Source organism: Varanus komodoensis, unplaced genomic scaffold (assembly GCF_004798865.1).
Source record: "Varanus komodoensis strain SLA01 unplaced genomic scaffold, ASM479886v1 scaffold18_3, whole genome shotgun sequence".
NCBI classification, from domain to species: Eukaryota; Metazoa; Chordata; class Lepidosauria; order Squamata; family Varanidae; genus Varanus; species Varanus komodoensis.
This window is the reverse complement of record NW_025335549.1, coordinates 14153202-14177897: the sequence shown is the minus strand read 5'-3', so window position 1 is coordinate 14177897 and position 24696 is coordinate 14153202. Positions and strand designations below refer to the sequence as shown.

General features: G+C 42.6%; 2 protein-coding genes across 8 annotated transcripts in view; both read left to right on the top strand.

Annotated features, from left to right (window-relative positions):
• The window catches only part of LOC123022127 (phosphatidylinositol-binding clathrin assembly protein-like), a 50342-nt gene extending 37701 nt beyond the window's left edge, over positions 1–12641 (top strand). For 4 of the 5 annotated variants that reach the window (XM_044427563.1, XM_044427565.1, XM_044427564.1 and 1 more), the window contains 3 exons: positions 1334–1390; positions 2027–2134; positions 4367–12641. In XM_044427563.1, the coding sequence (XP_044283498.1) occupies positions 1334–1390; positions 2027–2134; positions 4367–4381 (180 nt within the window). In that variant the 3' untranslated portion in view covers positions 4382–12641. The remainder of the gene's footprint in view (positions 1–1333; positions 1391–2026; positions 2135–4366) is intronic. The other variant, XM_044427562.1, reaches the window with a different exon arrangement.
• Positions 12642–14957: 2316 nt separating this feature from the next.
• VBP1 (VHL binding protein 1) lies at positions 14958–22986 on the top strand. 3 transcript variants are annotated; one of them, XM_044427477.1, is made up of 6 exons: positions 14958–15105; positions 19117–19241; positions 20439–20505; positions 21118–21216; positions 21946–22084; positions 22784–22986. In XM_044427477.1, exons 1-6 carry the CDS (start codon positions 15010–15012, stop codon positions 22852–22854), a joined length of 597 nt encoding a protein of 198 aa, XP_044283412.1. In that variant the 5' UTR covers positions 14958–15009; the 3' UTR covers positions 22855–22986. The 3 variants fall into 3 exon arrangements, with proteins under 3 accessions (XP_044283412.1, XP_044283414.1, XP_044283413.1); XM_044427479.1 differs by having other exon boundaries at positions 14985–15105; positions 19121–19241; XM_044427478.1 differs by lacking the exon at positions 14958–15105 and adding an exon at positions 15458–15558.
• Positions 22987–24696: the final 1710 nt, after the last annotated feature.

The window sequence follows — 24696 nt, the reverse complement described above, 5'->3', positions numbered from 1 at the left end:
AACCTCAGTGCATGTGCCTCTCTGGACCGCAGCCTAAACAGCCATCTGTTGTTTCTTGGATTGATTTTTTATAGGATCCTGACATGGAAACACTGCAAAACAACATGCCTTGAGGGCTACTTCATGCCTTTCTGTGTCGGTGCTTTAACATTTGGCACTGTATTGCTGTTAAGAGTATAAAGAGCAAACTTTTCCCAGTGGCCTCAGAGTGGGCTTGATCATAACTCACATTCATGGAAAACATTCTTTTTAGCAAAGCTCTGCTCCTTCCTTGCATGTGGAGAGCAGTCAAAGAATGCAACTGCTCTTGTGGCTTAATTAAACAAAATTGCTTTAGTTTTCCAGTAAAATAAAATATGATGGGCGAAAAAAAGGATAGTTGATCACATTTCATTTTATTGATATGCCACCTTTCCATAAAATCTGCCCAAGCAGATCGCAATGCAAGCAATAGAAACACAAGAATGCATAACAGTGCATCAGTTACAATAGGACCTTGTTATAAGAATGAACAACTCAAAGACCTAATCTTACTGCTATTAGTATGATAGAACTTACATTAATTTCAAAGTAAGAAATATCAACACTTACAGCAGAATAACAATGATTCCTTATTGTAAAGTGCTGATCCTATCTTAAATCAAACACACCTTTCAAATGAGACACACATAACCCTGAGGCATTAGCAAACAATACAACCTGCAAACAGCTACCCCAAAATACTACTACAGGAGGTAGCAAACAGGTTCCTTACAGCCTGCAGAAACTGATCACTCCTATGTTCCACTTCTTATTCTGGAGCAGTTCTGAGGACTCTAGCAGAGAAGGGCAGTGGCTTTTAACTTCTTCCACTGTGCTCTGTAAGTTTCTGCAGCTTCTGGAAGGCCCGTGTTGGATACAAATATATACTCAGCAACTCTGGGAGGAAAAAATGGTTTCCAGTTTCCTGATGCAGAATTCCCTATGCCCCACAGTTCTCAGGGGCAATTCTCAGGGCCCCAGTGGAAAGAAGGGTGGTGGGGTTTAGTCTTTTCCCTGTGCTCCAGATGTTTCTACTACTCCAGACTAGCTTGCCTTGTTCTGCCCTAAAGACGTTCTACTTTTAGTATCCCGCTACTCCCAATAATTTTCTGTCCTTGCTCCTTTTTGCTCTGCCAGAATGGAGTACCCTATCCTGGATATGTAAGTTCTTCTTTCCTATGAGCTTGGCATCTATTTTAAGTAATCTAAAAAAGTGCATTTTATATCATTTTTTGAATGCTGTCTGTGGAAGTTGGAGCCACCTGTAACATTCACCACCTGTTCTTGTTTTTGTTCCTTTTCGCCATCGAAGGTACCTGCTCCAGTAACCTACCCAGTGAATACACCTCAAGTGCCTGTGTATGGAATGGTAAGACCATTGGCTGTCCAAATCTGTATATTACGGTACAGAAATAATCTTCTAAACATTTCATGTCACTGCATTTGCAGAAGCCAGAAAACTCAAGAAAGGCCAACTCATGGATTGTCCTGGTGCACTGGCTATTATAGTGTAGTCTGAAATGCCTTCAGTTTAGTTAAGCAAATGAAAGGAAAATGTAAAAAAGCAAGCTCTCAAAGGAAACCAAAGTGCAGCCTGGGCACCCGGGGAGGGCTGGCCATAGCAGGTTGCAGGGCAAGCTTGGCAAAAGCAGCACGGGGCTTTTTGCCTCTCTGGGCAAGCGAGTCATTGGCCAGTTCCTCTGTAAGCTAAGGTTGACCACCATGACAAGAAGCCCTAAAGCAACTCGCCCATTGGCTGTCAGGGTGGCTTGTTGCCCTCAGACAAGCCACCTTTGGGAAAATCCATCTGGGTTTGCATGGCATGACATCGTGGGTAATCCTCACCCACAGCCTCTGGAGTATAAGCAGTTTATTGTGGGGAAGCTGCTGAAAGGGAAGAACTCCACTGTACGAACTTCTCGCCACGCACGTGACTGGAGGAGGTCGTCCTTTGCCAGTTGGGGGGCAGCTGCTGGCCTTATGCTTCCCTCTTTCCCCCATGCAGGTACCCACTCCGATTGGAGCTGCACCTATTATGGCACCCCAGCCTATGATTTATACCCAAACAGGTCTAAGGCCAACAAATCCCTTTGCACCTATCTCTGGAACACAGGTTGGTGTTTGCTTCAAGTGAACATGGAACATTTTAAACGTCTGCATCCTGGTGTCTTGTCACAAGCTCCACTTGCTTGCTACTTACGTTATCGCCTGATGCTTTCTGTGTATTCAGATGTTTAAAAAACAGTTTATCCCATTCACATTAGTTGTATCATCGTTGTTGCTATGTGTGTCGGAAAGGATATATCACAGTGGTGTGTTGGAAAGGATACAGGTATATTTTCTAAAGTCTTGTAAAAGACCGAAAGTTAGACATGCAAGCAAGAATACAAAGGGTTACAGATAAAGCTTGGTCAGCCGTATTCAGAGTTACATTGGTAAGAGAGAGAGTTTACTTTTTTCTACATTACTGATGCCAGCATATATCTTGGTTTGATGTACGTGCATCAGGGTTCAGTTGCTGTTGAATAGCACTGGGCGCAGGACTGAACCCTGTCACACCCCACGTGTTCCCTCTCCCCGTTTGAGAAGGTGCCATTGATGAGCACCCTTTGAGTCTGATTTTGAAGCCAACGGTGGATCCACGTAACAGTTGTTCCGTCTAGCCCACTTTTTGGTAGTTTGCTAATCAGAATGTTATGGGCAAGTTCGTAATATAACAAAGAAAACTCTCCTTGCAAGATCTTACGAGTAGAAGCTCTTTAGTACCTCTAAAGAGAGGTATGAATATGGAGTAGGCCAAGGAAATGGTAAGAAGAGGGTGAATGGAAGCAAATACAGTAAAGAATGCCTGAGCAGTAGTATTATGGTTGTGAATTAGGGCCAGAAGACTTCCTTGGTGAAAGGTTTCCTTGGTTTTGGGAGGCTGGGGACTCCATGTCCGGGCAAGAATGGGAACCAAAGCTTGAGAGCAGGAGATGGCTTGAGCAGTTAGGGGCTGAAGACTTGCTGGGGGTTTTATAGGGGTAGAGCAACACTGAATAGAGGGTGGAAGGACAAATCTGGGGAGTAAAACTGGGTGTTGTTTGCACAGGGGTGGCACCAAAGCCATTTGCCTTGTGATCACAAAGGGATGGTACAGTAGCTTGAGCACAGGAGAAGATAGTAAAGAAAACCTAGAGAAACCCTGACATAGTGGAGAAGACTGAACAGGACTCTTCTACGCCTCTCCAAGGAGAAAAATCACCTGATAGGTACAGAAATACTGAAAAGATTGGCATGGAAAGTGGTCAAGAGTAAGATGGTAAACAGTATTAAACAGCAGGTATGACAAAGGCCACAGACACGTTTTGGCTAGTTGGCTGACTGACTTGAGTGAGGGCAATATTGCTGGAATACAGATGACAGAACTGAGATGGGAGAGTTGAGACGGGAGCTTGAAGAAAGAAAATGGATCAGAGCAGAAATGGACAGTGTCAAACTCCATGAGTTTGGAAGCAAAAAGATAGAGGCAGTATGGTAAGTAGACAGGTAGGATGGGATACAGGAGCTTAGGAAAAACAGAATGGGGATCATGCATGATGTATTTGTGCTGGGAAGGAGCCGAAGAAAAGGGCCGGGCAAGGGCCGGGCAGTTGATAGACTGTGGCTCAGGAATGATGACTCGGGAGTTGAGTGAGCATCTGGAGGAATTGGGATAAATATGGAAGACTAGAGTACATGTGGGAAACTTGTGGGCACCACATCTCTGAACTATATATTCGTGTGTGTATACAACTCTCATCCTATCCCTGGGCTAAAGGAAGACATCAATTCATGAAGTATATGCATTAAATAGAACCTGTCCTACAGGCCACCTTCTCAGAACTTGACACGAAATGCTTCTGTGCCATCTGAGTTTATTCTTTTCAGTAGAAATAAACAAAGATTGTTAAAGATCTCCTTTTTCTATAACTAAAAGAGTCGCTTGGGGGTCCTCAACCAGTGGGTGTCTCACTGTGCTTAGAACTGTTGCTAGCAGGAAACAAGCCAGCTGCTATTTTTTCCACTGCACAGCAGCTTCTGATTTTTGCCTTGTGGTTGAAAACAGGAAAAACTAGGTTGCCCAACAGGAGATGCACTTGTGCATTTTATTGGGGTTTGTCAGGTAGTGGATTTTAAAAATCTCGATTAATGTTTTGGTGTTAAGACTTGATAGCTTGTAGTTCAAAGTACGCTAAGAAGCTTAAGTACTTTGCTCACTCTGCCAGTCAGAAAATTGGAAGAAGTATAAGCAGAATTTTGGAGTAGATAGACCTTATTTGATATATTTAATGGCTTTAATTCTACCTGCTTTCTTTTGTTACAGATACAGTTTATGTAGAACTGCCAAAGCAGCAAGACACTTTGACAACCAAATATTGGTAGAAAGAAGACAGAACTTTTAAACGGCAGTCTTCACCCAGGGCACATATCTGCTCCCCGTACATTATAAATTACTTTGAATTGCTGTGCTTTAAAGATTCTTGTTATAGCAGTCAGTATGTTATGAAATCAAGTTTGGCTTTGGATAGTGTAAGACTGTTTTCAGTGCAAAGCTGAAGTATTTTGAAGATGAAAGTCAGCAAAATATGAAAAGAAATCCCTGACTTTCTCTTGTTAAAGAAGAATCCTTTGCAGCATTTCCATCCTACAGCTAGCCTCTAGTAAACTAGTGGAGGGCATAAGACTTCTATTTATTTCTCTCTGAACTCTGCGGCTGATGTAATTATGGCACTACTTAATGAAGTTGAGCAATAAACTTTTCAGGTTCTCTTAAGGGGTACCTGATACGAAAAGTACTCTGATAAGAATAAGACGTTATCATAGATGCCAATACCGCGTGAAACCCGATCACTTTTTCTCGCGTTAACCTAGCTTCTTCTAATTCACAAATTTTGTACTGTGAGTTTTAAATGCTGTGAATCAACTTTAATTCAGTGTAGGCCATTAACAAAGAACCAGTCTGTTGGCATCGCAGCGCAGTGTTGCACAGCCAAGCGATAGAAGCATTTTTTGGCAGAGACTTGGTGTCTGGCGCTAGTCTGAGGAAGCCGGTCTGTTGCAGAGGAGTCCGTGCAGTTCCGGTGTTGATGAGGAGGGCCACGCTCCCTCGTGCTTTCTCTTGTGTACAGATGGCAGCGTTGTTTCTGACTCTAGCTAGGGTTGCCTTCAAGTCCGAGAAGATGTCCATGGGCGGCCAGGCCAGCAGGAGTGAGTCTGGGAAGCTTTTTGCCCTTTATGTAAGATGCGGGGCATTTTCTTAGTTGTTCATCAGTGACAGAGCTGCACTTTAAGAACTGGAAAATTGTATTCCTGAACTCCTCCATCCTTGTGGCCCTTGTCACAAGGAAAGGGGCAAAAGGAAAGGAGAAAAAAAAAACCCAGTCACTACATAAAGAAACTTTTTTGTGGGGTGGGGGGTGGGAAGACTGTAAATATTTGTAAACCTTTAAGTACAAAATTTCTCCAATGCTGCAGAACCTTTTTTTCCCTTCCTTTGTAACACATTCAAAATGCAAATATTGTACTGCTTTAAGAAATTTAATGCAAATTTCTTTTTGTATGGAAAGAGACAATTAATCTTGAAGATTCATAACATATTATTGCACTGTGGAGAGAGCATAAGAAGTGTAATAATACAGCCTGATGGTCCAAGACTTTCAAACCCCTCAGTAATAAGATGACATTAAAAATTACTGTGTAATTTGACACATGGAGTTCCTGGCTTATTTATGAGGGGAATCTGTAAGAACATTTTTTTGTTACTTCTTATCAAAGAAGAAGAAAACAGTTGTTCCCCTTTTATATCACTGCCACAAGGATTTTCTTGTCTTAAGCCCATTACAGTAGCAATAATGGTGAAAAGAAGATATATTATTGCCACCACAGCTTTCTTTCATAAAAGTTGCCCCATGTTTTCGCCATCAAATGTTTTGAAATGCAGTGCTTGGGCTCGTTTTTCCAAGTGTTTGCCAAGTTGTGGCCCTTGTTCTTTGGAAAAAGGGGTTTGCAGCAACAAAAAGTACTTTTGTGGATCAGGCTGCATCAAATTCTAAGAAACCAGTCTTTACTTTGTAAGTGTCTTTTGTGTTTGTTAATATTGTGCCAAGAATGTAAAAATGATGCTTGCTTCAAAAATGATATACTTGTTTTGTCAAACTAAACATGGTTTTTTTTAAAAAAAAAGAATCATTTTTTACATATGTGTTTGCAATTTGTAACCACTAACTTTGTATGGATTAAATGTTGCAAGTGGAAAAATGTTTTAGACCAAATCTGGGCATGTACTGGCAAAGACATAAACTGGATGCATGTAATTAAATGTGGAAAGTGGATTCTCAAGGGCTTTTGGCTTTAATGTACTCTCCAGGTTTGTCCAAAACCAATATTTATTGTGGCCCTGTAAAAGCTGGAGCAGCTTATGTATGGGGCTTGTTTTAGTAGATATTCTAGTAAGTTAATTCAATTAATCCTCATTTAGGATTGTATAATCTTGCTTCCAACCAATTTTCGGTCTTTCAGTCCAGTTTAAACCAGTACATGTGCTTTAAATGACATGCATTTTATAATAACTAACTAGAAATGTTTGACCATGTAAAGTTTGAGACTGTAAAATAAGAAGCAACCTTTTTAACGCCCTGAGATTATTTTCTAATCATTCAGTTTAGCTATGCTTAATTTATTTACATTTACTAGCTGCAATCTTACAGCAAGAAACTTCATGCAATACCCAATTACTCAGAGGGAACTTCAGCTCTCCAGATGGAAGTGTATTTTTATGTCTTATGTCCTTTATACAATATTATATACTAATCATTTGTTTTAATTGAATTACAACTCGAAGCATAGTAATATCAATCACAATATTCCCATCATAACATCCTGAGTACTTACAATACTCTTTTTATTTAATTGGAGTATGATCCATAAAAGTGGACCATATTTAATTACAGTTGTCTTTTTACCCCACCCTTTAATTTATTAACATGCCAATAACCTGCACAATTTTTTGGAGTATTTGTATCTTCCCATTCTTGCCATCTTCAAAATGATTGCACAATCAACTGTCTCTTTCCCATAGCACAAGCGCAAAACTGTCCTATGTCCTCAAACCTTTCAATTATTTGCATTATTAAATAATTGAATGCAAATATGTCTCCTCAATAACATGAGGATATCCAGTAGGCCCTGTGAAACAACATTATTCTTATCCTGTGATGGATTGAGAAAGCGTTTTTAAGAACATTTACCTGTATACGAATGTGATTTTCATCAACGTCAGAGTTCCGTCTTATCCTGAGTGAATCTAAATTTGAAGCTCACATTTTCATCCTATAACCAAGGAGCTGAATTTCACAACTCATGAACTTTTCCTGAACAATAAACAACCTTGGTTTTTTTTAAATTCAATTGAGCATTGCCATCTATTCTGCAAGGTTACTGTCAGTCAGTGTCTATCAACTGTAAATATTAGCATTGAAACTTGGAAGGTAGTATTTAGTTTGTAGTTCTCTAAATGACACTTAAGCAATCTTACTCACCCACTAGTTTCTAATGTAGAGGGGGTAAGAGGCCTCGCCAGCTGCTAAATCAAGGAAGGAGGCTTTAGTCTCCTATCTTGGTTGGCATAGGAGAGGGCAGGGGAAGCAGAGTTGTGCCTAGCAGAGTTGTTTCGTTGCCGGTGGTGCTTACAGCCAAACTGGGACCCACTGAGCAATTTGGCTGCAAGTCCTTGCCATGCTCCGTCCTTGTGCGGTATCTGAAGATTTGGAGGTCACCTGCCTCTGTGGAAATGGGTGTAGCGTGTAGTTGTTTGCTGCAAGATTGCAAGGGATTGTTTTTATTCTTGACCCTAGCAGGTAGGTGGTGGTCACTGCTAACTTTATTGGAATCGCTGGGGCTAAAATTCTGTGCCATTCTTGCCAGAAATGATGTACAGGCAGCTGTACTGGTATCAACTTCCAGTTGGCCAAAGCTTTTTATGGTGATATTAGCGCTGTTATAATTGAACTGTCTGGAGATGCAGGATTATAAGTATCTGATAGCAAAGGTGGGATTGTGTTGTTGTTCAGTTGCAAGGTCATCTCCGACTCTTCCCAACTCCATGGACAACATTCCTCCAGGTTCTCCTGTCCTCCACTATCTCCCAGAGTCCACCCAACCCCACACCTACCTCCCCAGGGACCCCATCCAGTCACCCCAACCTCTGCTGCCCCTTTCTCTTTTTGCCTTCAATTGCTGCCAGCATCAGGGTCTTTTCCAACGAATCCTTCATGGGGACTTGACAGTTGCCCCTTCCCTATATGATAAATTTAATAACAGATTAAGGGAAAGTATAAAAAGAACCTAGTTAAACACAGAACATGATAGTCTAAGATTTAAGTTGCAGTCCTATGTAAAGAGCCAAGCCCTTTAAATTCAATGGGGCTTGCTTTGCAGTAGCCATGCAACGGAATATGCTACATATGAGATCCTAGAGTTGCTTTGTTGATGAGAAAACAAGATGGTGTCCAACCTACTTCAACCAACTTTTGATCAGCTCCCTCCTTGATAACATACCGGGAATAATAACACATTTTAGTACCTTTTCTAGTTAGTCATGGCATGACCTCATCCACTGATAGTTTTACTACAAATGTTTGCTTATGTGCTTAAACTAGCAGTATTGTGGTTTCCTTGTCACAAGATTATCTCTTGAAACCCGTTGAGTTTGTTGGGATTGCCACTCGAATATGTGTGCATAGGATGCAGCCTCAATCTTGCATTGACATGGCAGGGTTGCTCTTTTGGTTGTGCATCATAACTGGGCTAATAGCTCAAGGCAGTATTTTCCCCAGATATTCAGAGACAATATTTATGAGCAGTAGGAGAAGAGACCACACATTCATAACTTCATGGGTCAACCACATTTTCTACATTCTCCTGAACAAATAATGTAGAAATTAGGGATTTAAGTGCAAAATTTTAAAATGCCAAGAAATCCCATCTCAGAAGTGTTCGGAAGAACGACAGTTCGATTATAACATGTTTGATTTCTTGCTTTCTTAAAGAGGCTGAGAGCAATGGCAGTTGCCTCTGGTGCCTTTCTAGGAAGCCATGGGAGATTCCAAGAGTGGAGAAAGGCGCACTGTAAGAACCAGTGCAGATGTGATTGTGGTTGGCTCTTTTGTTCTCCACGTCGTTGACCTAGTTAATACAGAGCTGAAGGTAGGGTCTGATTTCAAGATGATAAGACATTCACAGGTGAGGGCTGCTAAACCTCGGTGGCATTTGCCCACATGCCTTTTTCTCATCTCTGCTCTGATACTGTCAGGTCACAATCCTTTGCATGTTTAGACGAAAAAGGGGGTGTTAGAACCCCTTCAATGGTATGGAGGCAATAGGAAGTGAAGGCCACAGACTGGGAGGGTTCAGTTCCCCTTACTAGGTTGGTCTCTGGATATTAAACTCTCACATCGCTGCATCCCATAGATTAAGTGAGGCATGAATAAACAAAATATGGCAGTCACTATCATATTTAGTTGGTCTGAAGAAGAAATCAATTGTGATAATATTGGGTATATTGTCATACTTGAAAATGTCTCTTCTAAAGCTGTTCTAAAGTTTTTCTACATACACATTAATTTCTTTAAAATGCCATAAAAGACATTTTCGTTCTCTGCATATAGTAAGAATCTGTGGACTTTTTGTTAAAAAGGCAAGTATACTTTTTGGGAGTAAATTGTTGTCTTTAACTTTAAATACAGGGTGTACCCAGGTGGGGGTTTTGTTTGTTTTTTGTGGGTAGGAAAAGATGGGCTACGGATTTAGAGTAGAATGCACTGTGGATCAGTGCTTTTATTTGTACATAAAAGGGAAAACATTTTTTCTTAAGTAGCCTGCATTTTGAGGACAACGTCAGAATGCACTGTGAACAGGTCATTTCCATTTTAAAGATTATATTTTGAGTAATGGGAAACTGTACATGTTCTTGCTACAGTTATTGGAGATTATGTAGAAATAGATAGATTGCTTTTGACTCTGAAGGTGTAATTTGGCTTTTTGACTGTCATGTACTGCTTAAATATGCATTGTGTAGTTACTTTTCCCCCATAGCTATCTAATACCTGTTTATTTTTAAAGATTTTAATAACCAGTACAGTCTCTCTTCTCACCCTATGTTTCTTTAGTATTCTCCAAATTTGGTAAATCTTTGGTAAATATATTTCTGCATCAAACACTGAAAGAGGAAGGGAAAGGTTATAGACACATCTGTTTACCTGTTTTTTTCTCTTCTGATCAGCCATTTCATCTTACTGTTCCTATATTCTTGCCTCCCACCCCCAGTGCAGTAAGTTTCTGCCTTTTTGTGGATATCTGTTTATTGAAAAGAAGTTTTGGATGGCTTTTAAAAATTAGTGTGTACTTGTGCTCAGAGTTAGATCCATATATTTGAAATGTTTATTTAAAATCCTTAGGTCTTGCATCTGAAACAGAAAATCATAGTGGGATTCCCTGCTCCCCAAAAACTGCCCGAATTTGTAGAAGAGACAACCAACAACCTGGACTGGGCAACTTGTGTGTCTCCAGGTGTTTTCCCCATCATGTCTCACTATTGGCTCTGCTAGTGATGATGGGAACTGCTGCCCAGAACAGCTAACGGGCCACAACTTGTTCACGACAACAAAAAGTGTAATAGGCTGGAGATTTAATTGGCTTTAGGTCCCTTGTGCTCATGAAACAATGATCACACCAAAGTGGTAACTCTTCGGCTGCACTGACATGGGACAGATCGGCCAAGACCATCAAAATGAGTTCCCTTAAAAATCGGAGCTGGTGTAAGTGAAGCTAGCCTTGTTTGAACCCAACCGCAGCACTGAGTTTGGGGAGCAAAATGCTCTTGCAAACCAGCTCACTGCACTGTGCCCACCCCCACCCCCCAGGCAAGTTTTGGCGTACATGGGCAGCCTGCTGATGAGCAAGAGCAGAGGGCCAAACTAAATACTAAAACCAAAAGTGGGATCATGTGTCCATGTTTAAAGAGATATTGGCCGAGGGAGGGTGGGATCCCTCCAGGCCCAGAGCTGTTGTTGGGGAAATGATACTAACCCCAGTGGCAGCTTCTCTCCCAGTACAAGCAGCATGCTGGGGCAGGGGTCACCGTTACGACAGCAGGTGAGAAAGACCTGCTGCTTATGTGTACGGTGTTCCAGATTCCCACAACCGTACCTGCTATTTCATTGAGAGACAATACACCAAATGAGATGATACTGCCCTCTCGTTCGATCCAGACCCATCAGTCGAAGTGAAAGATCTTTTAGACAAATAAACCTGAATTAACATGAACCCTACAAACTTCTCAGGATTTGGAGAGCACCTGTGTGGATTTTTGCTCAGTCTGCATGGGCGTAAAATAGTGCTCGCTGAGCAAGAAGAGCAGTCCACTCCTTACATTTAGCAGCAAATATGGGAAGATGCTTATATGACGGCAGCATCCGCTAGTTATTAGCAGGAGCAGTGGGATGGCAAAGCATCTCATCGCCAGTGTAGTGCTACCAGGCAGGCTTGCCCATGAGCCGAGTTCTGCAAAATTCAAATCTGCATTTCTATAACTGTGCATTAGTGGCAAAAGCTAAGTTAACCTGACACGCCTTCAGCTCAATGAGGGCTAGCTCCTTTCTCATACCTGGCATTTTTGCGGTGTCCACTGCCCTCTGGTTGTGATCGAAACAGACTCTCTTCAGAAAAAAGCATACAGGATGCTTCTGCAGAGTTGGCTTGTTTTACAGACAAAGAGAAAAGTCTGACGACCATATTTTCCAGTTTGAGAACCATCCTAAGTTAAAATTCAGAGGCCAACAAAAGCTGCCACGTTACCTAAGTGACAAACAGCAAACCTTAGAATGCTGAACGAATACCTAGTAGACAAGAACTTTATTCCACCAGTCCAATTAACACAAGATGCTGTTTTCTTGGTACCCACGGTAATAGTGAAGTCTACCTGAAGCATCAGCTTCACATAGACCTGGGTTTGCCAACATGGGTTCAATAAATATCCCACAACTGATACTTCCAAAAATTTCTTTAAAAGGCACAAAGTCTTTGTAAAAATGTAACTAAATCCAAGTAGAGTTGAAAATCTAAGTTGTCTCAGCATTAAAACATTAATGAATGTATTTTCTCTTTTTTATTTTGCAAATACAGTATGGATTTCTGCAAATGGTTTTGTACATTTTTGTATTTGAAATGCTTTTCTCAGTTGACATTTTGTTTCATATTTGAGATGTAGTCTAGTGGAGTGCATGGTGCTTTTTCTATTTCGCCTAGTAAACATGATGTCTCTTTATTCATCTCCTATCTACTTTCCCTTCCAAAAGTTGAAAAATGTGAACAAGCCACATCTAGCCATGTAACAGATAAGTTCAGTTCCTGACTCCTCTTTTCTCCTCTCCTCACCCAAACACCTTATTTCGCTGAAGCACAGGATCGGCTATGTTAACACTTTAATTCTCATACTTCATGACTTGATTTATATAAAACAGGGAAGTGGTTGTGACTGTTGCCTAGAGTCCTCCATTTTGTTAATGAAACAGGTTTTGGAAAATAAACTTTGGCACAAAGTGGCTTGGTTGTGTGTTTCATATCTATTCAGAAATGACGATATTTCATTTGGGGCCATTAAATATTGGTGGGGTATATAAAAATCTGTGCATTGCCAATGTAAATCTAAGAACGATCAGCTATGGTTGATAAATGAAAGTGCTTTCGTAACCCCAAAACACTTTGGTTTTACAGGCTGGTGCACTCCCATTGGTCCCTTAAGTTAAGGATATTGGTTTTTGTTAGCAGTAGGTGAACTGCCACGAAGAAGAGCCTTGGGGACCTTCAGTTGGATCTTATAATGGCATCCCCTTCCTGTTACATTTGGACTTGAATCCTTAAGGGCCCAATGCTTTGCACATACAGAAATAAGTCCTACAACCCCCAGCATGCACTTTAAACCCACATTCAGAAAGCAATTCTGGTATATCATATTTTGATTCAGGACATAGCATATCACCACGACGGAATTCATTTCCACGAAATGTAGCGATGGCCACAATTTTGGATGGCTTTAATTGGGCAAATGCATGGAGGAGAAGGCTATCAATGCCTACTAGCCCTGATGACTGTGTGTGACTTCCAGTCCCAGCGGCAGCGTGGCTCTCTTCACCAGCAGCTGGGGAACATGGGCAGTTCCAGCTTGTGGATCCCCGTGAGCAACTGTTTGGTCACTGTGAGAACACAATCCGATCCGGCATGGCTCTTCTGATTTTCCTTTCTTAGACAACTGCCCAGCAATATTTTGTCTTGGTTGGGGAGTCTTGGGTGTCCCCTCTGAATGGAAGGGAAAGCTCACACCCCCCTTAGCTATCTTCTGCATGGGCTCCAACGGGGAATTCATCTTAGATGTGACATTTGGGAATTTGGTCTTTGTCCTCTTTAACTTATTCCAATTTACCAACATTCAAGGACTGTGCACTTTTGTATCAAGTATGGCTCTGAGAACCAAAACGCAAGAAGCTGGGACCTTCTGGTCACACCCATCACCCAATATATTTTGTGGACAAAACCTGCTAGATGGGAGTGGGTTTATTTATTTATTTATTTATAAAATTTCTATGCCGCCCCATTCGCCGAAGCCTCGGGGCGGCTCACAAAGATATTTATTTTTGTGAGTTATTTATTTTGTGGGTTATTTATTTTAAAGCCACACTGCCTTTCCATTCCCAAACATGATCCACACACATCCCATCCCATTACTTGGTCTTCACACTGAAAACAGTTCCACAGTTCAAAAATGAAGCTCTGGATCAAGAAAGACCTCAGTTGCAACTGCCCTGTACATGCAATCCATGAGAAGGAAGCAAACTTCTCAACCAAGTAATCTCACTACACTATTTGGGAGGGGAAACTTCACCCCTGTGTTTTGCTCTCCGGACTCGCCTTCGCTTAAAAGGACAAGTGGACCGAACTGAGCATTTAAATCTTTGCACGGTGGCAAAGATTTTGACTGATCCGCCAGTGGCAGAATGGAGGCCCCCGTAAAATGCCTTGGGGTACCTACCTTTTGTGTGCAGGCTTACCTGGTCACTGGACAGGCCAGGCTTGCTTGCCAATTTACGGCAACTGCCATTTGGATGCCCTACAGTGGGCTTGGTGGTGACCCACTCAAGCGAGATTCTTTGGCCTTATATTTATCATGAGAGAACATAGGAAAGTCTCTTACATTGGATCAGACCATCATCCATTAAGCTCAGCTCTGTCTAATAGGGGTACCGGCAGGACTCTTCCAGCCCGTCCCCAAGAGATGTCTGGGGGTTGCATGCCAAGCAGGTGCTCTTCCAACTGAGCCTTGGTTTATTCATGGTGTCAGCCTTTTGCACCAAGCTTCAGAATTGCAAGCTCCTATATTCTTCATCATCACCATCATCATCTTCTTCATCTATTAGTCTGCGATTATGGGCTGGGGCTTGGGAGATCCGAGTTCAAGTCTCCATTCAGCCTTGCAGTTCACTGGGTGAGTGTGGGCCAGCCCCCGTCCCGCAGCCAAGCCTGCCTTACAGGGTCGTTGTGCAGATGAACTGCAGAGGAGGAGCGTCACATCACCCGCGGCGAGTGGGGAAAAGGATAACAAGAGAATGCACGAATAAAATCCAGTCTCCTCCAAAATTCTGCAGATCCTCCTTAGCCAGCAACTCCAACGTCTAGAGCGAACGGTAGGAAAGACACGGAAAAAACTCTCCTTTTTCACTCGCGGTCTTATTTCCCCAGCAGAACAAAACACCACAAAGCAAAGCCACGACCCTACACCGCGCATGCGCCGAAGCGGCGGCGGAGGGTAGTCAATCACGCTTTCTCGTAACCAGTGGAGACGCTTCGTCGCTCTCCCCGCCTTTTCTCAGGGCGCATGCGCGCGGCGAGTGCGTGTGCTCTTTCCTCCTCCCCAAGATGGCGGCGGCCACCAGCAGCGCGGCGGTTTGCGGCGACGGCCCCTCCGGGGGCGGCAAGAGGGCGCACCTGGGCATCCCCGAGGCGGTCTTCGTGGTGAGTGAGGGAGGGCCGAAGGCCTGGGGCCAACCGGCCGGGGAGGCGCCGCAGTGGGGCGAGGGAAAGCGGGCCGGTAGAAGCGGGGCCTGGGGAGGCGGGAGAGAATGGAGGGCTGGGGCCTGAAGGGAGGGAAACGGTGTGCGTTGGGGGGGGGGGGTCCGTTGTATGGCTGCGCATGCGCCGAGCCGCTGCCCCTCCCGCAGGCCCGTCCAGCCCAGCCCACCCTCCTACCTTGTGGTGGCCCCTCTGGGGAAAGATGAGCCGCAGGCAAGGCAAGGCAAGGCAAGGCAGTAGTGGGAATGCCCCTGCCGCAGAAGAAGGCTGCCAGTTCTTTATTTGTTTCCCTAGGTGCATTTCTATTCTAAATGCATTTCCTCCCTCCCGGAAGAATCGAGGCAATTGACATTGCTCCCTCCTCTTCCTATTTGATTCTTACAACAGCCTTGTAAGGTAGGTTAGGCTGAGTGTTAGCGACTGGCCCGAAGTCACCCAGCTCAGGCAGCTTCATGGCTAAGTGGGGGCCAGAAGCCGGATCTTCTGCGTCCTAGTCCAGCAGTGTAACCGCTGTGCCCTGCAGGCCATTATTGGCTGTCATGTTTCAGTCTGTTTCCGAGCTGATAATTTTAGAGCCCTTAGCAGCCTCCTGCATACACTTGTCTGGGCTCTAGGAGCTGCTAACAAACGAAGCGAGGTTGGAGTCTACTAAGGAGAGGGCAATTCCAGTTGTTGAGTGCCCTCTGCAGAGAGAGGCTTGCCTGCTGCTTGCACTGTGCTTTTTTTTTTTTTTTTTAAAGGGTCAGGGGAGACTTATTATATTCAGGCCTTTTAGACATTCCATTTTGTTTTAAATGCATTTTTAGGTCTTTACATTGCTGTTGGATTTTACTCTGGTTCAAGTCTGTTTTAGACCTTTTTCTGAGATTTTAGTTTAGTTTAGTTAATTTTTGAGGACCACCTAGAGAACAGTGGCTATTGCGCAGTTCCTAACACAGACATAAGGTAGCTTTCTCCTCCTAGACCCTCATATATAAATGTTGTTGTTGTTGTTTTAAATGTTGTTGTTGTTTTTCTTTTAATTGCTATATTATTATTTATGTATGTTTTATGTATTCTTTGTGAGCCGCCCCGAGGCATTGTTGCGATGGGGGCAGCATAGAAATGTTTTAATTAAATAAATAAATATGGAATTGTATGCCCCAGGTAGAGAAATAGTGATAAAGGGGCTTTAAAAACTATTTTGCAGAATATAAATGCTTTAAAAAATTGGGCCCACACATGCTGAATTAGATTGAATGATCTGCCTAGACCAATATAATTTTTGCCATATTAGTCTATGTGGTGCGTTTGTGGACAACTGATGGATGAGGGAAGAATGTGATGGTGAGAGTGCTGTGTGTCTTCCCCATTCCCAGCAGCTGGATTCAGAAGCATCCTTATTGTCAGCATGAATTCCCGGAGGGGTAGCCAAGTCACTCTGATGCAGCAAAAACGGCAAAGTTTTGTGGCACTTTAAAGGCTAATGCATCTATTCTAGCATAAGCTGCTCTGGACACTGCATCTGATAAGGAAGAATCATTGAGAGAAAAGTAAGCTATGGTTGTGTGCGCAGGCTGGAGTGACATTGGAACCTGGTGAGGATGGGTGGCTGGGATGGTTTACAAACTACACTGAAACCCAGGGCTTGTTCTAGGGTTACAGGATGGTTTGTAATCCACCCCAGTCACTTACCTTTGCTGGGTTTGTATGTCACAAGAGCCCATAGCCAGCTACAGTAATCATGCTGGTTTTTTCTCCATGATCCTGTGAACACTCCCAGTGTTCTGATTTTATATCAGAATAAATGTGATACTCAAGCTGCCACAGATTCTTTGTTGTTTATCTTGGTATGGAGGTTCCATTCATGACTGATTGCTCCCAGTGGGTCTGCCTAGCACATGTTTATTTCTTCATCTAAGAGGCAGGATGGAAAATCCTGCTGGATCCACCCAAGTGGCCCTTCCTGTTCGGCATACTTGTTCATAGAGTGACCTGCCAAGCACCACTGGGAAAAGGTCGCCAGCAGGCAAAGCAAGAGCTGAATGCGAGGGAATGTGTTGCCCCCTCCCCCAGCATTCTGGGCTAGGCTGCCTTTTCATACAGAGGTTGTGTCCTTACTGTCATTTGCTCAGTATTTGCTTGTGTACATTTCTTTTTATCATAAATTACTTGTAAATCATCACTCATTGTATCTTGTTTTCACGTAGGATGTTGCTGTCAGTGGCTGCTAGTCATTATGTCAGTATTTGACGAGCTCCAGTATTGCAGGCATTGTGTCTGTATGCGCCCACTGCTGGGGAGGCCAAGTGGGAAGGTGTTACTGTGGCCATATCCTACTTCTGGGTTTCCTGCAGGCAGCTAGTTGGCCTCTGTGTGAACGGAATGCTGGATGAGATGGACCCATGACGTTATCCAGTAGGGCTCTTCTTACGCATCACACTTAAAAACCTCCTTTTTTCCAAGGAGCTTAATGCCGTGTACATGATCCTTCTCTCCGTGCCCCAGTATTATTCTTACAATATCAGCAGCTGTAAGGTAAAGTGCAGGAATTGTGCTCGTGACTGATCCATGGTCACCCAGTGAGCCTCACAGCCAGATGGGGGTTTGAACTCGGGTCTCTTTCATCTTGGTCCACGAATTCATAGCGGTGTTGCTGGATAGTTGTGCATATTTCTGTCTGTCATGGACTAATTGATTCTGAAGCTGTGCTGGATTAGACTGAGAACATCGCTAAACCAGTAACCATCTGGAGCCAACAAAAGCTAATGTGAAATCCACAATATGTGTGTAGAGATAGGTGTATGTATTTGGCCACACTACTTTTCTTCCTAGGCAACCTCTTATGTGAGGTTTATGTTAAAAAGAAAAAAAAGTCATGGTTTTTTATATCCTCTCATTTCCATCCAAAATGTAGAGGAGGAGGTGAGAGCCAAAATTGTTTGCAGTCTTCAGCATATAAGGATGCCGTGCTTCATTTTGCATTTTAGTTCACTTGGATAGTTTTTGGTGGCTTTTAGCAAGCTTCATTTGTTTTGTATATACACATGCAGCAATCGCTGTACTTTGGTGCATAACAGTGACATGTTGTAGCTAGTATTCTCACTTGATAGAGACAGAAGATCCAGACTTGGAGCAGGTTAGCCAGTCTTTTCTGCTTCTTTCACGGTCTTTGTCCTGTAGAAACTCAGTAACCCAATTTGCATAAGTTAGTAGCAAACCATGCATCAATTTCGCCACAGAACATACCAGGTGCATTCTGCATTCACTTTGAATATTCAGCCCCTAATCCGGTTGCTCTGTGATGTTCAGACCCAGAAATCACAGGCTAATCATGGATCAAGCAACCTATGGTTAGTCTACAGGTTGGTTAAGTTTATCCTATGACTAATCTATAACGTTCCTTTCAGATGTCACACAATAATCCCCAGTTGGTCCACCTGAGGGTTGAATATTCAGAAAGACTTCAGAACACACCTGATAGGTGCTGCAGTAGATTGTGCGTTAATCAAACCATGATTTCCTGCTGCTTCATGTGGACAGCTCCAGTACACCACTAGGGTGGTTGCCCATCTTGCTGCAGTGAAGAACACTGCCAGTTTCAGGTTTGGGGGTACTTTTGGGGAAGACACCCTGAAGAGACTCCTCTCCATTGTTGCCAACTATAGCTACTTATTTTACCATCTGCTCACTTGCCAGGGACACCCTGCTTCTGACCTGATACTCTATGAGCTAGAGGCAGAGAGTACCTTAGCAAACTGATGGAAGTAGGGTAGGCAACAACAGCAGATTAAAGGGAATCCTGTGATGGAGCTTTTGCTGAGTTAGGTGTCTGATCATGCCAGTCCCTGACCACAGACATGGGAGAAGGCAAAGCAGACAAGATCTTGGCAACCTTGCCACAGTTTTACAAGGTTGCTTGAACCACAGCTTTTGGAGTTACTGAGAATGTGTGTGTGTCATTTTTACTTGAAGGAAGATGTCGATTCGTTTATGAAACAACCAGGAAATGAGACAGCAGACATAGTGCTGAAAAAGCTGGATGAACAGTATCAGAAATATAAATTTATGGAGCTTAACCTTGCCCAGAAGAAAAGAAGGTATGTGGTTTTTCACATAGACTGCTCTAACGTTGAGAATGTAACTGTCAAACCATCACACAGATGTGAGAGGTTTTCTAGTTAATGTTCAGAAAATCTGTCTGTAACCTGTGATTGTGTCTTTCAACTTCATTCCTGTTCACAGTAGCAAAAAAACTGACATTGCAGTGCTTTGATTCATTTTTATTTAGTAAAACCCAATAATTCTTAGGTTAGAGCAGTGGCATAGTTTTGACTCAGTTAGGGGGTTCATGCATTGTGATGGCCATAGTTAAGTGGATCTCAGCCAAATGTCCCCAGATGTTGATGGGCTACAAGCCCCACCATGGCTGCCCGTCCCTGCAGGCTAAGGATTACGGGGGTTATGGTCTGTTTAGTGGCCTATTCTGCTGCACGGCCTGTCAGTTGCAATTCCATTATAGAAAATACCTTACTGGAGTGAACTGAATTAACTGGATGACAGAAATGGAGCTGAAGTGGGTAGCTAATTTCCGTTAACTCTTTTCCTTTGCATCTTCATTTCAATATGTTTTTGAAGGAATGTGAGGATAGAGTATAAAAGCCGAACAGAGTCTAACCTGCCTCACAGGGTCACAACCTAAAATAGAGAGCAAGTTTATTTAAGCCACCTTGGGTTCCTTGCAGAAAAGAAGGTGGGATATGAATAAACAAACAAGCAAACTTACTTATGTTTCTGTATTTGCTTTAAAATATGAAGAATATAGAATTCTATATTCTGTTGGCATGTGAGAAATCCTACCCTTGTCAATAGTTCTACCAAACCATTCTAGTCTCTTAGAAGCACAGCAGAAGAGTTCTGTCGGATCAGACCAAAGTTCCATCTATTGTTGTATCCCAACTCCAGCAGTGGCCAATCAGATACCACTGGAAATCCCATGAGCCACAGCACAAAGGCAATTTTTCTTCTCTGCTGCCCTCACAGTCCCGTTTATCCCAAGCACTTGACACTCTGAGTCATTTGTTTGGTATGTTTGTAGTAGGTATTTATTGCTGTGCTGAAATGCATTTAGTGAGTAATTAGTAATACAGGGGCCACTATGTAAAGGAATTAGATATTTGCATCCTTGTCTGCTTTTTGCGGTATTTTACTTGTACTAAGAGTTAAAGAGTTGATGAAAAATTACAAAGACTTTTATAAAGAAAACTTAAATACAAAACATTCTCTTTTATTTGCAGGTTAAAAAATCAAATTCCTGAAATTAAGCAGACTTTAGAAATCTTAAAACACATGCAAAAGAAAAAGGTAAATTTCTTAAAGTTTGCATATGAGTCCATTAAGCTGTTTGTTACTGTATGCTTGAGAACTCTGGGATACTATGCCTAGTTTAGTTTTACAGAATGAATTCATTTCTCTGAGCTAATAAATGGGGAAAATAATAGTTCTAAGCCATGGATGAAAACCTGTTTCACCCTAAAACCAAACTCAGCTTTGCAGAAGCTCTCAAGAACCATTTTTCCAGTTGTCCCTGGGAGCCAAGGCAATGGGTTGGGACAAGAGACAAAACAGGCCGGGATAAAAGTACCCTCCTCCCCAGAACTTTGCATATTGTAGATTAAGTCATAGAACTCCTGGTGTTTCTCTTCCTTGCTGGCTGGGGAATGCTGGGGATTATAGGATGTTTTGCTGGCTAAACATGGGTGAGAGCGCACCCTAAAGCCCTTAGTGCCAGTAACCAAGTCTTAGGAGGCTCTCACCTTTTTTGGAAAGGGGAAAACAAAAAATGATTGCTGAAGGAATTGGGATGGGCGCAGTGAGAGGGGGCGTGACCATCTGGGGATTAGAAGATTGTTACTAGAAGTTTCTTCATACAGCTGGACTAGATCCTTATTGACTTGTTATCTTTCCTTTCCAAAGGAATCTACGAACCTGATGGAAACCAGATTTTTATTGGCAGATAACCTTTACTGTAAAGCTTCTATTCCTCCTACAGATAAAGTTTGTCTCTGGTTGGGGGTAGGTAATGCTTGAGTAAATATGCAGAGGTCAAGAATAGCAAGCATCAGCTCTGATGCTGGAATTATTTTAGACCTTAACCTGGTTGGAAGCACCTTTGAATGGTGTGCATTCCTTGTTGGATGTCACAGGTCTTGCTGGGCCTTGTGAATTCCGTTGATTGCATTTTTCCATTTGTATTCCAAAGGTATCATTACCCTTTCAAATGACTGGAATAGTTTGAAGCTCTTAACACGGAGCTGGATCCTGATTTATGATCTACACTGGAGGAAATTACTTCCCCATTCCTTCCATCCTATGGGAGTCCTTCAGTTCCCTCCAAGAATTGTTGACTGGTGGTGGGAGCTTTCATGAGTAGGATTCTCTTTCATGCTGAAGGTTCCTCCTCCTTGTAGAAGGCTGATCCTTGACCCACACAATGTTGAGAAAGGTCTGAGCTTGCTGTGGCAAATCTATTTGCCTTGTGACCAAAATGGATGAAAAATCCAAGCCTCACTTTTAAATATGTCTGTTGTGTATCTGAATTTGAGCTAATTGTTAAGTTTGGTTTTTACCCAAAATAAGTTCAAGTCCAAAAAGTACAACTGTATTATGCCTTCAAGGGGAAAGGGAAAAATGAAACAGAGGGTCTTGAAGGTGAAGTTTAACTCGATCCTATAAACAGTTTTTCATTTTAAAACTAATTTCAAGAAACCATAAAATATTCTTCGGTTTTGGTTTTGTGTTTAGGCCAACGTAATGCTGGAGTACGATATTGATGAAGCCCAGGCATTGCTAGAAAAGAATCTCTCCACAGCTACACGAAACCTTGAGTCTCTGGAGGAAGATTTGGATTTTCTTAGGGATCAGTTCACAACTACAGAAGTCAGTATCCTTTTAGGTATTGAACGTTTGATTCCGAATACTGTCACCGCCACATCTTTCTGCTTGTTCATTGACTTTATTTGTGCTTGTTGAAACCATTAAGGACAAAAAGTCCAATAGCCAGTACAGATATTTTTATTTCTGTCCACCTTTTCAGTCAAGATTATTGCTGCATCATCACCATTAGCAGCAGCACATTGCATTTATATCCCACCTTTCTCCACTTGTGAAGAACCCAAGGCTCCAGAGCGCCATGTTATTTTTACAAGTAACCCTGTGAGGTAGGTTAGCTGAGAGAGTGCAAGTGGCCCAAAGTATTCCAGAACGCTTGATGCAAGATGTCGATCGCTCCTGCAGATATTTTTCTTACATTTTGTGTACCTAAACAAACATTCATGTGGAGAGGATAAATGCCAGTAGTTTGGCTGGACCTTCCTGAAATTTCAAGTTATTAGCATTGACACAGCAACTGGAAAGAAATGAAAAACCTTTGTGCTTAAGCTCCATGTTGACATGACTGTCATTCTTGGCACTCGGTATTTTTTCTGGCATTGCATAATGTTGTTACCAGTTTCTGGAGCATAATCTTCCTATTTGAAATGTACCATGTGGACTCTGGATAGAAATACACACACAATAATGAAGGGACATAAGTGGCTGCTGTTATTTTGTTGAACAAGAGTTTCCTTAACCACACCTCCAGATATGGCTAGAGTTTATAACTGGGATGTAAAACGAAGAAACAAAGATGACCCTTCCAAAAGCAAAGCATAGTTCTTCCAGTTTTAAATGCAGTTTTGATTTTCAAAATATTTTCTTATTTTAAAATAGCCTTTTGGTTCAGCCCACAGCGGACTGAGTTTAATTTAATCATTCAGCCAAGTAACATAAAAACGTAAAAAACAATGGTGAGCATCGTTATTTATTTGTGAGCCCTGCTTGGTTCCATGCATGCTTCATGGTTTGGGAAACAAGCCACGAGGGATGCTGCCTCTTCAGTCATAACGGTGTCCCAGGAAAACCCTTCCCAGTTGGTTTGTCTAAAAAGTGTGAAGTGTGTCATTAGGACATTTCAGCAGGTCACTATACTTTTGTGAGGAGTTGTTCACTGTAATCTATGCTTGCTGCGGGGGGGCCGGGGTCAGCAAATTCTGTTTTGGGGAGGGGCACCCAGCAGGTGTGGTAGCAGGATGGGGAAATAAAACAGTCTGTTCACTGCAGTCACGACCACGGTGTCCTTCGGATGTTTCCCTCTCCGTTTTGTCCTGGACAATGACAATGACGAGAACTTTCTCTCCCACACACAAGCACACAGCTGACCTGCCGGTTCACGACTGACTAAACAGTGCAACCCGTGTGGTCTCCCCCTGTTGTGTGTGTGCATAAACACTGTTCTTCCTCATTCCCATTGGTAGAATTGGGGCATGCTGAAGACAGCAGCCTGCTGTACTTGGTCGGCACACTTGCCATCCCTTCCGTCTTGTTCAGAATCCGTAATGCTTGCAAAGGCAGTGGGTGAAACCTGCATTTAAACATGGGTGGTGCATGGGAACCTAGCCTCAGTGGTTGCCAGGTTGAATGCTATTCCCAAGTTGCTTATTACAGTTTCGCAGACGCGTCGCCTTGACACCTCCCCTCTTCCTTGAAACCTCAGCGCACACCTGATGGCCAGCGTACTGGTGTAATGCAGGTTTCACTTCAGAACGAAAAGCAAATGTTAACTGTGTCCTACTTCATGTAATAAAGAATACCTGTAAAGTTTTTGTACTTTTATTTCACTATATTAAAACAGCGCAAGTTAAAACATTTGTGGCAGAACCTCTTGTGCCTGTTTCTTTTTAGCATAAGGGCACCCGCATTTCTAAAACAGTTCCTAGAATGGCAGAGGGGATGGTGGCAATTAGATTACAGAAAAGAATTAGATTCCACATTAGATTACAGAAATGGATGGCTTTTCTAGGCCTTTAGCTCTTTAAGCAACAAGTAGCATATTCATTGGGCTTTCACAGAAAAAGGGCCCTGACCTGGTTCATGTGATCAAAATAGTATTTTTTTCACTGTTGCTTATGGAAATGGTTCCTGCACACCTCAAAATTTACATAAGCTGCCGTGGCTATGGTAAAGCAACCGTGGTTTATTTTGGTCATGTGAAGCAACCCATTCCCATGTGGAAAGGCACTTTGAAACTTTTGCAAAAGCTTGGGGTAATAATAATTCTGGGTGCTTGAACTGTAGTACTCCAGGTGCTGGGGACATCAGGAGCTTCACTAGAAAGTTCCACATTGGCAGCAGATCTCTGGTATAGAAGGAACTGTTCTTTTAAGCCACCTGCAGATCAGCCATTTTTTACGTAAAGCCTAACATAGGCACACATGCGTTCTGGTGAGCAGGGAGATTGTATCCTGTTTCACCTCTCTTCTGGTTTCACCTAGACAATTTTTGCAGTTGATGGATTGGCATATGTCCAGCTTTCGGTTGGTTTCAGCTAGAGTTAGCCTATTTGCTAGTGCACACTGGTAACACAGGAAAAAGTTAATGCCTGAACAACGTGGCAAACATCACGCGGGCAGCTCTCGGAACAAATTCTGGAAATAAAATGGGATAACGGTGGATTGT

Coding starts and splice junctions, on each gene's coding strand:
- VBP1 (XM_044427477.1), top strand. CDS start 15,010: ATGGCGGCGGCCACCAGCAGCGCGGCGGTTTGCGGCGACGGCCCCTCC. Junction 20,506..21,117: donor AACACATGCAAAAGAAAAAG/GTAAATTTCTTA, acceptor TCCTTTCCAAAG/GAATCTACGAACCTGATGGA. Junction 22,085..22,783: donor GTTCACAACTACAGAAGTCA/GTATCCTTTTAG, acceptor CCACACCTCCAG/ATATGGCTAGAGTTTATAAC.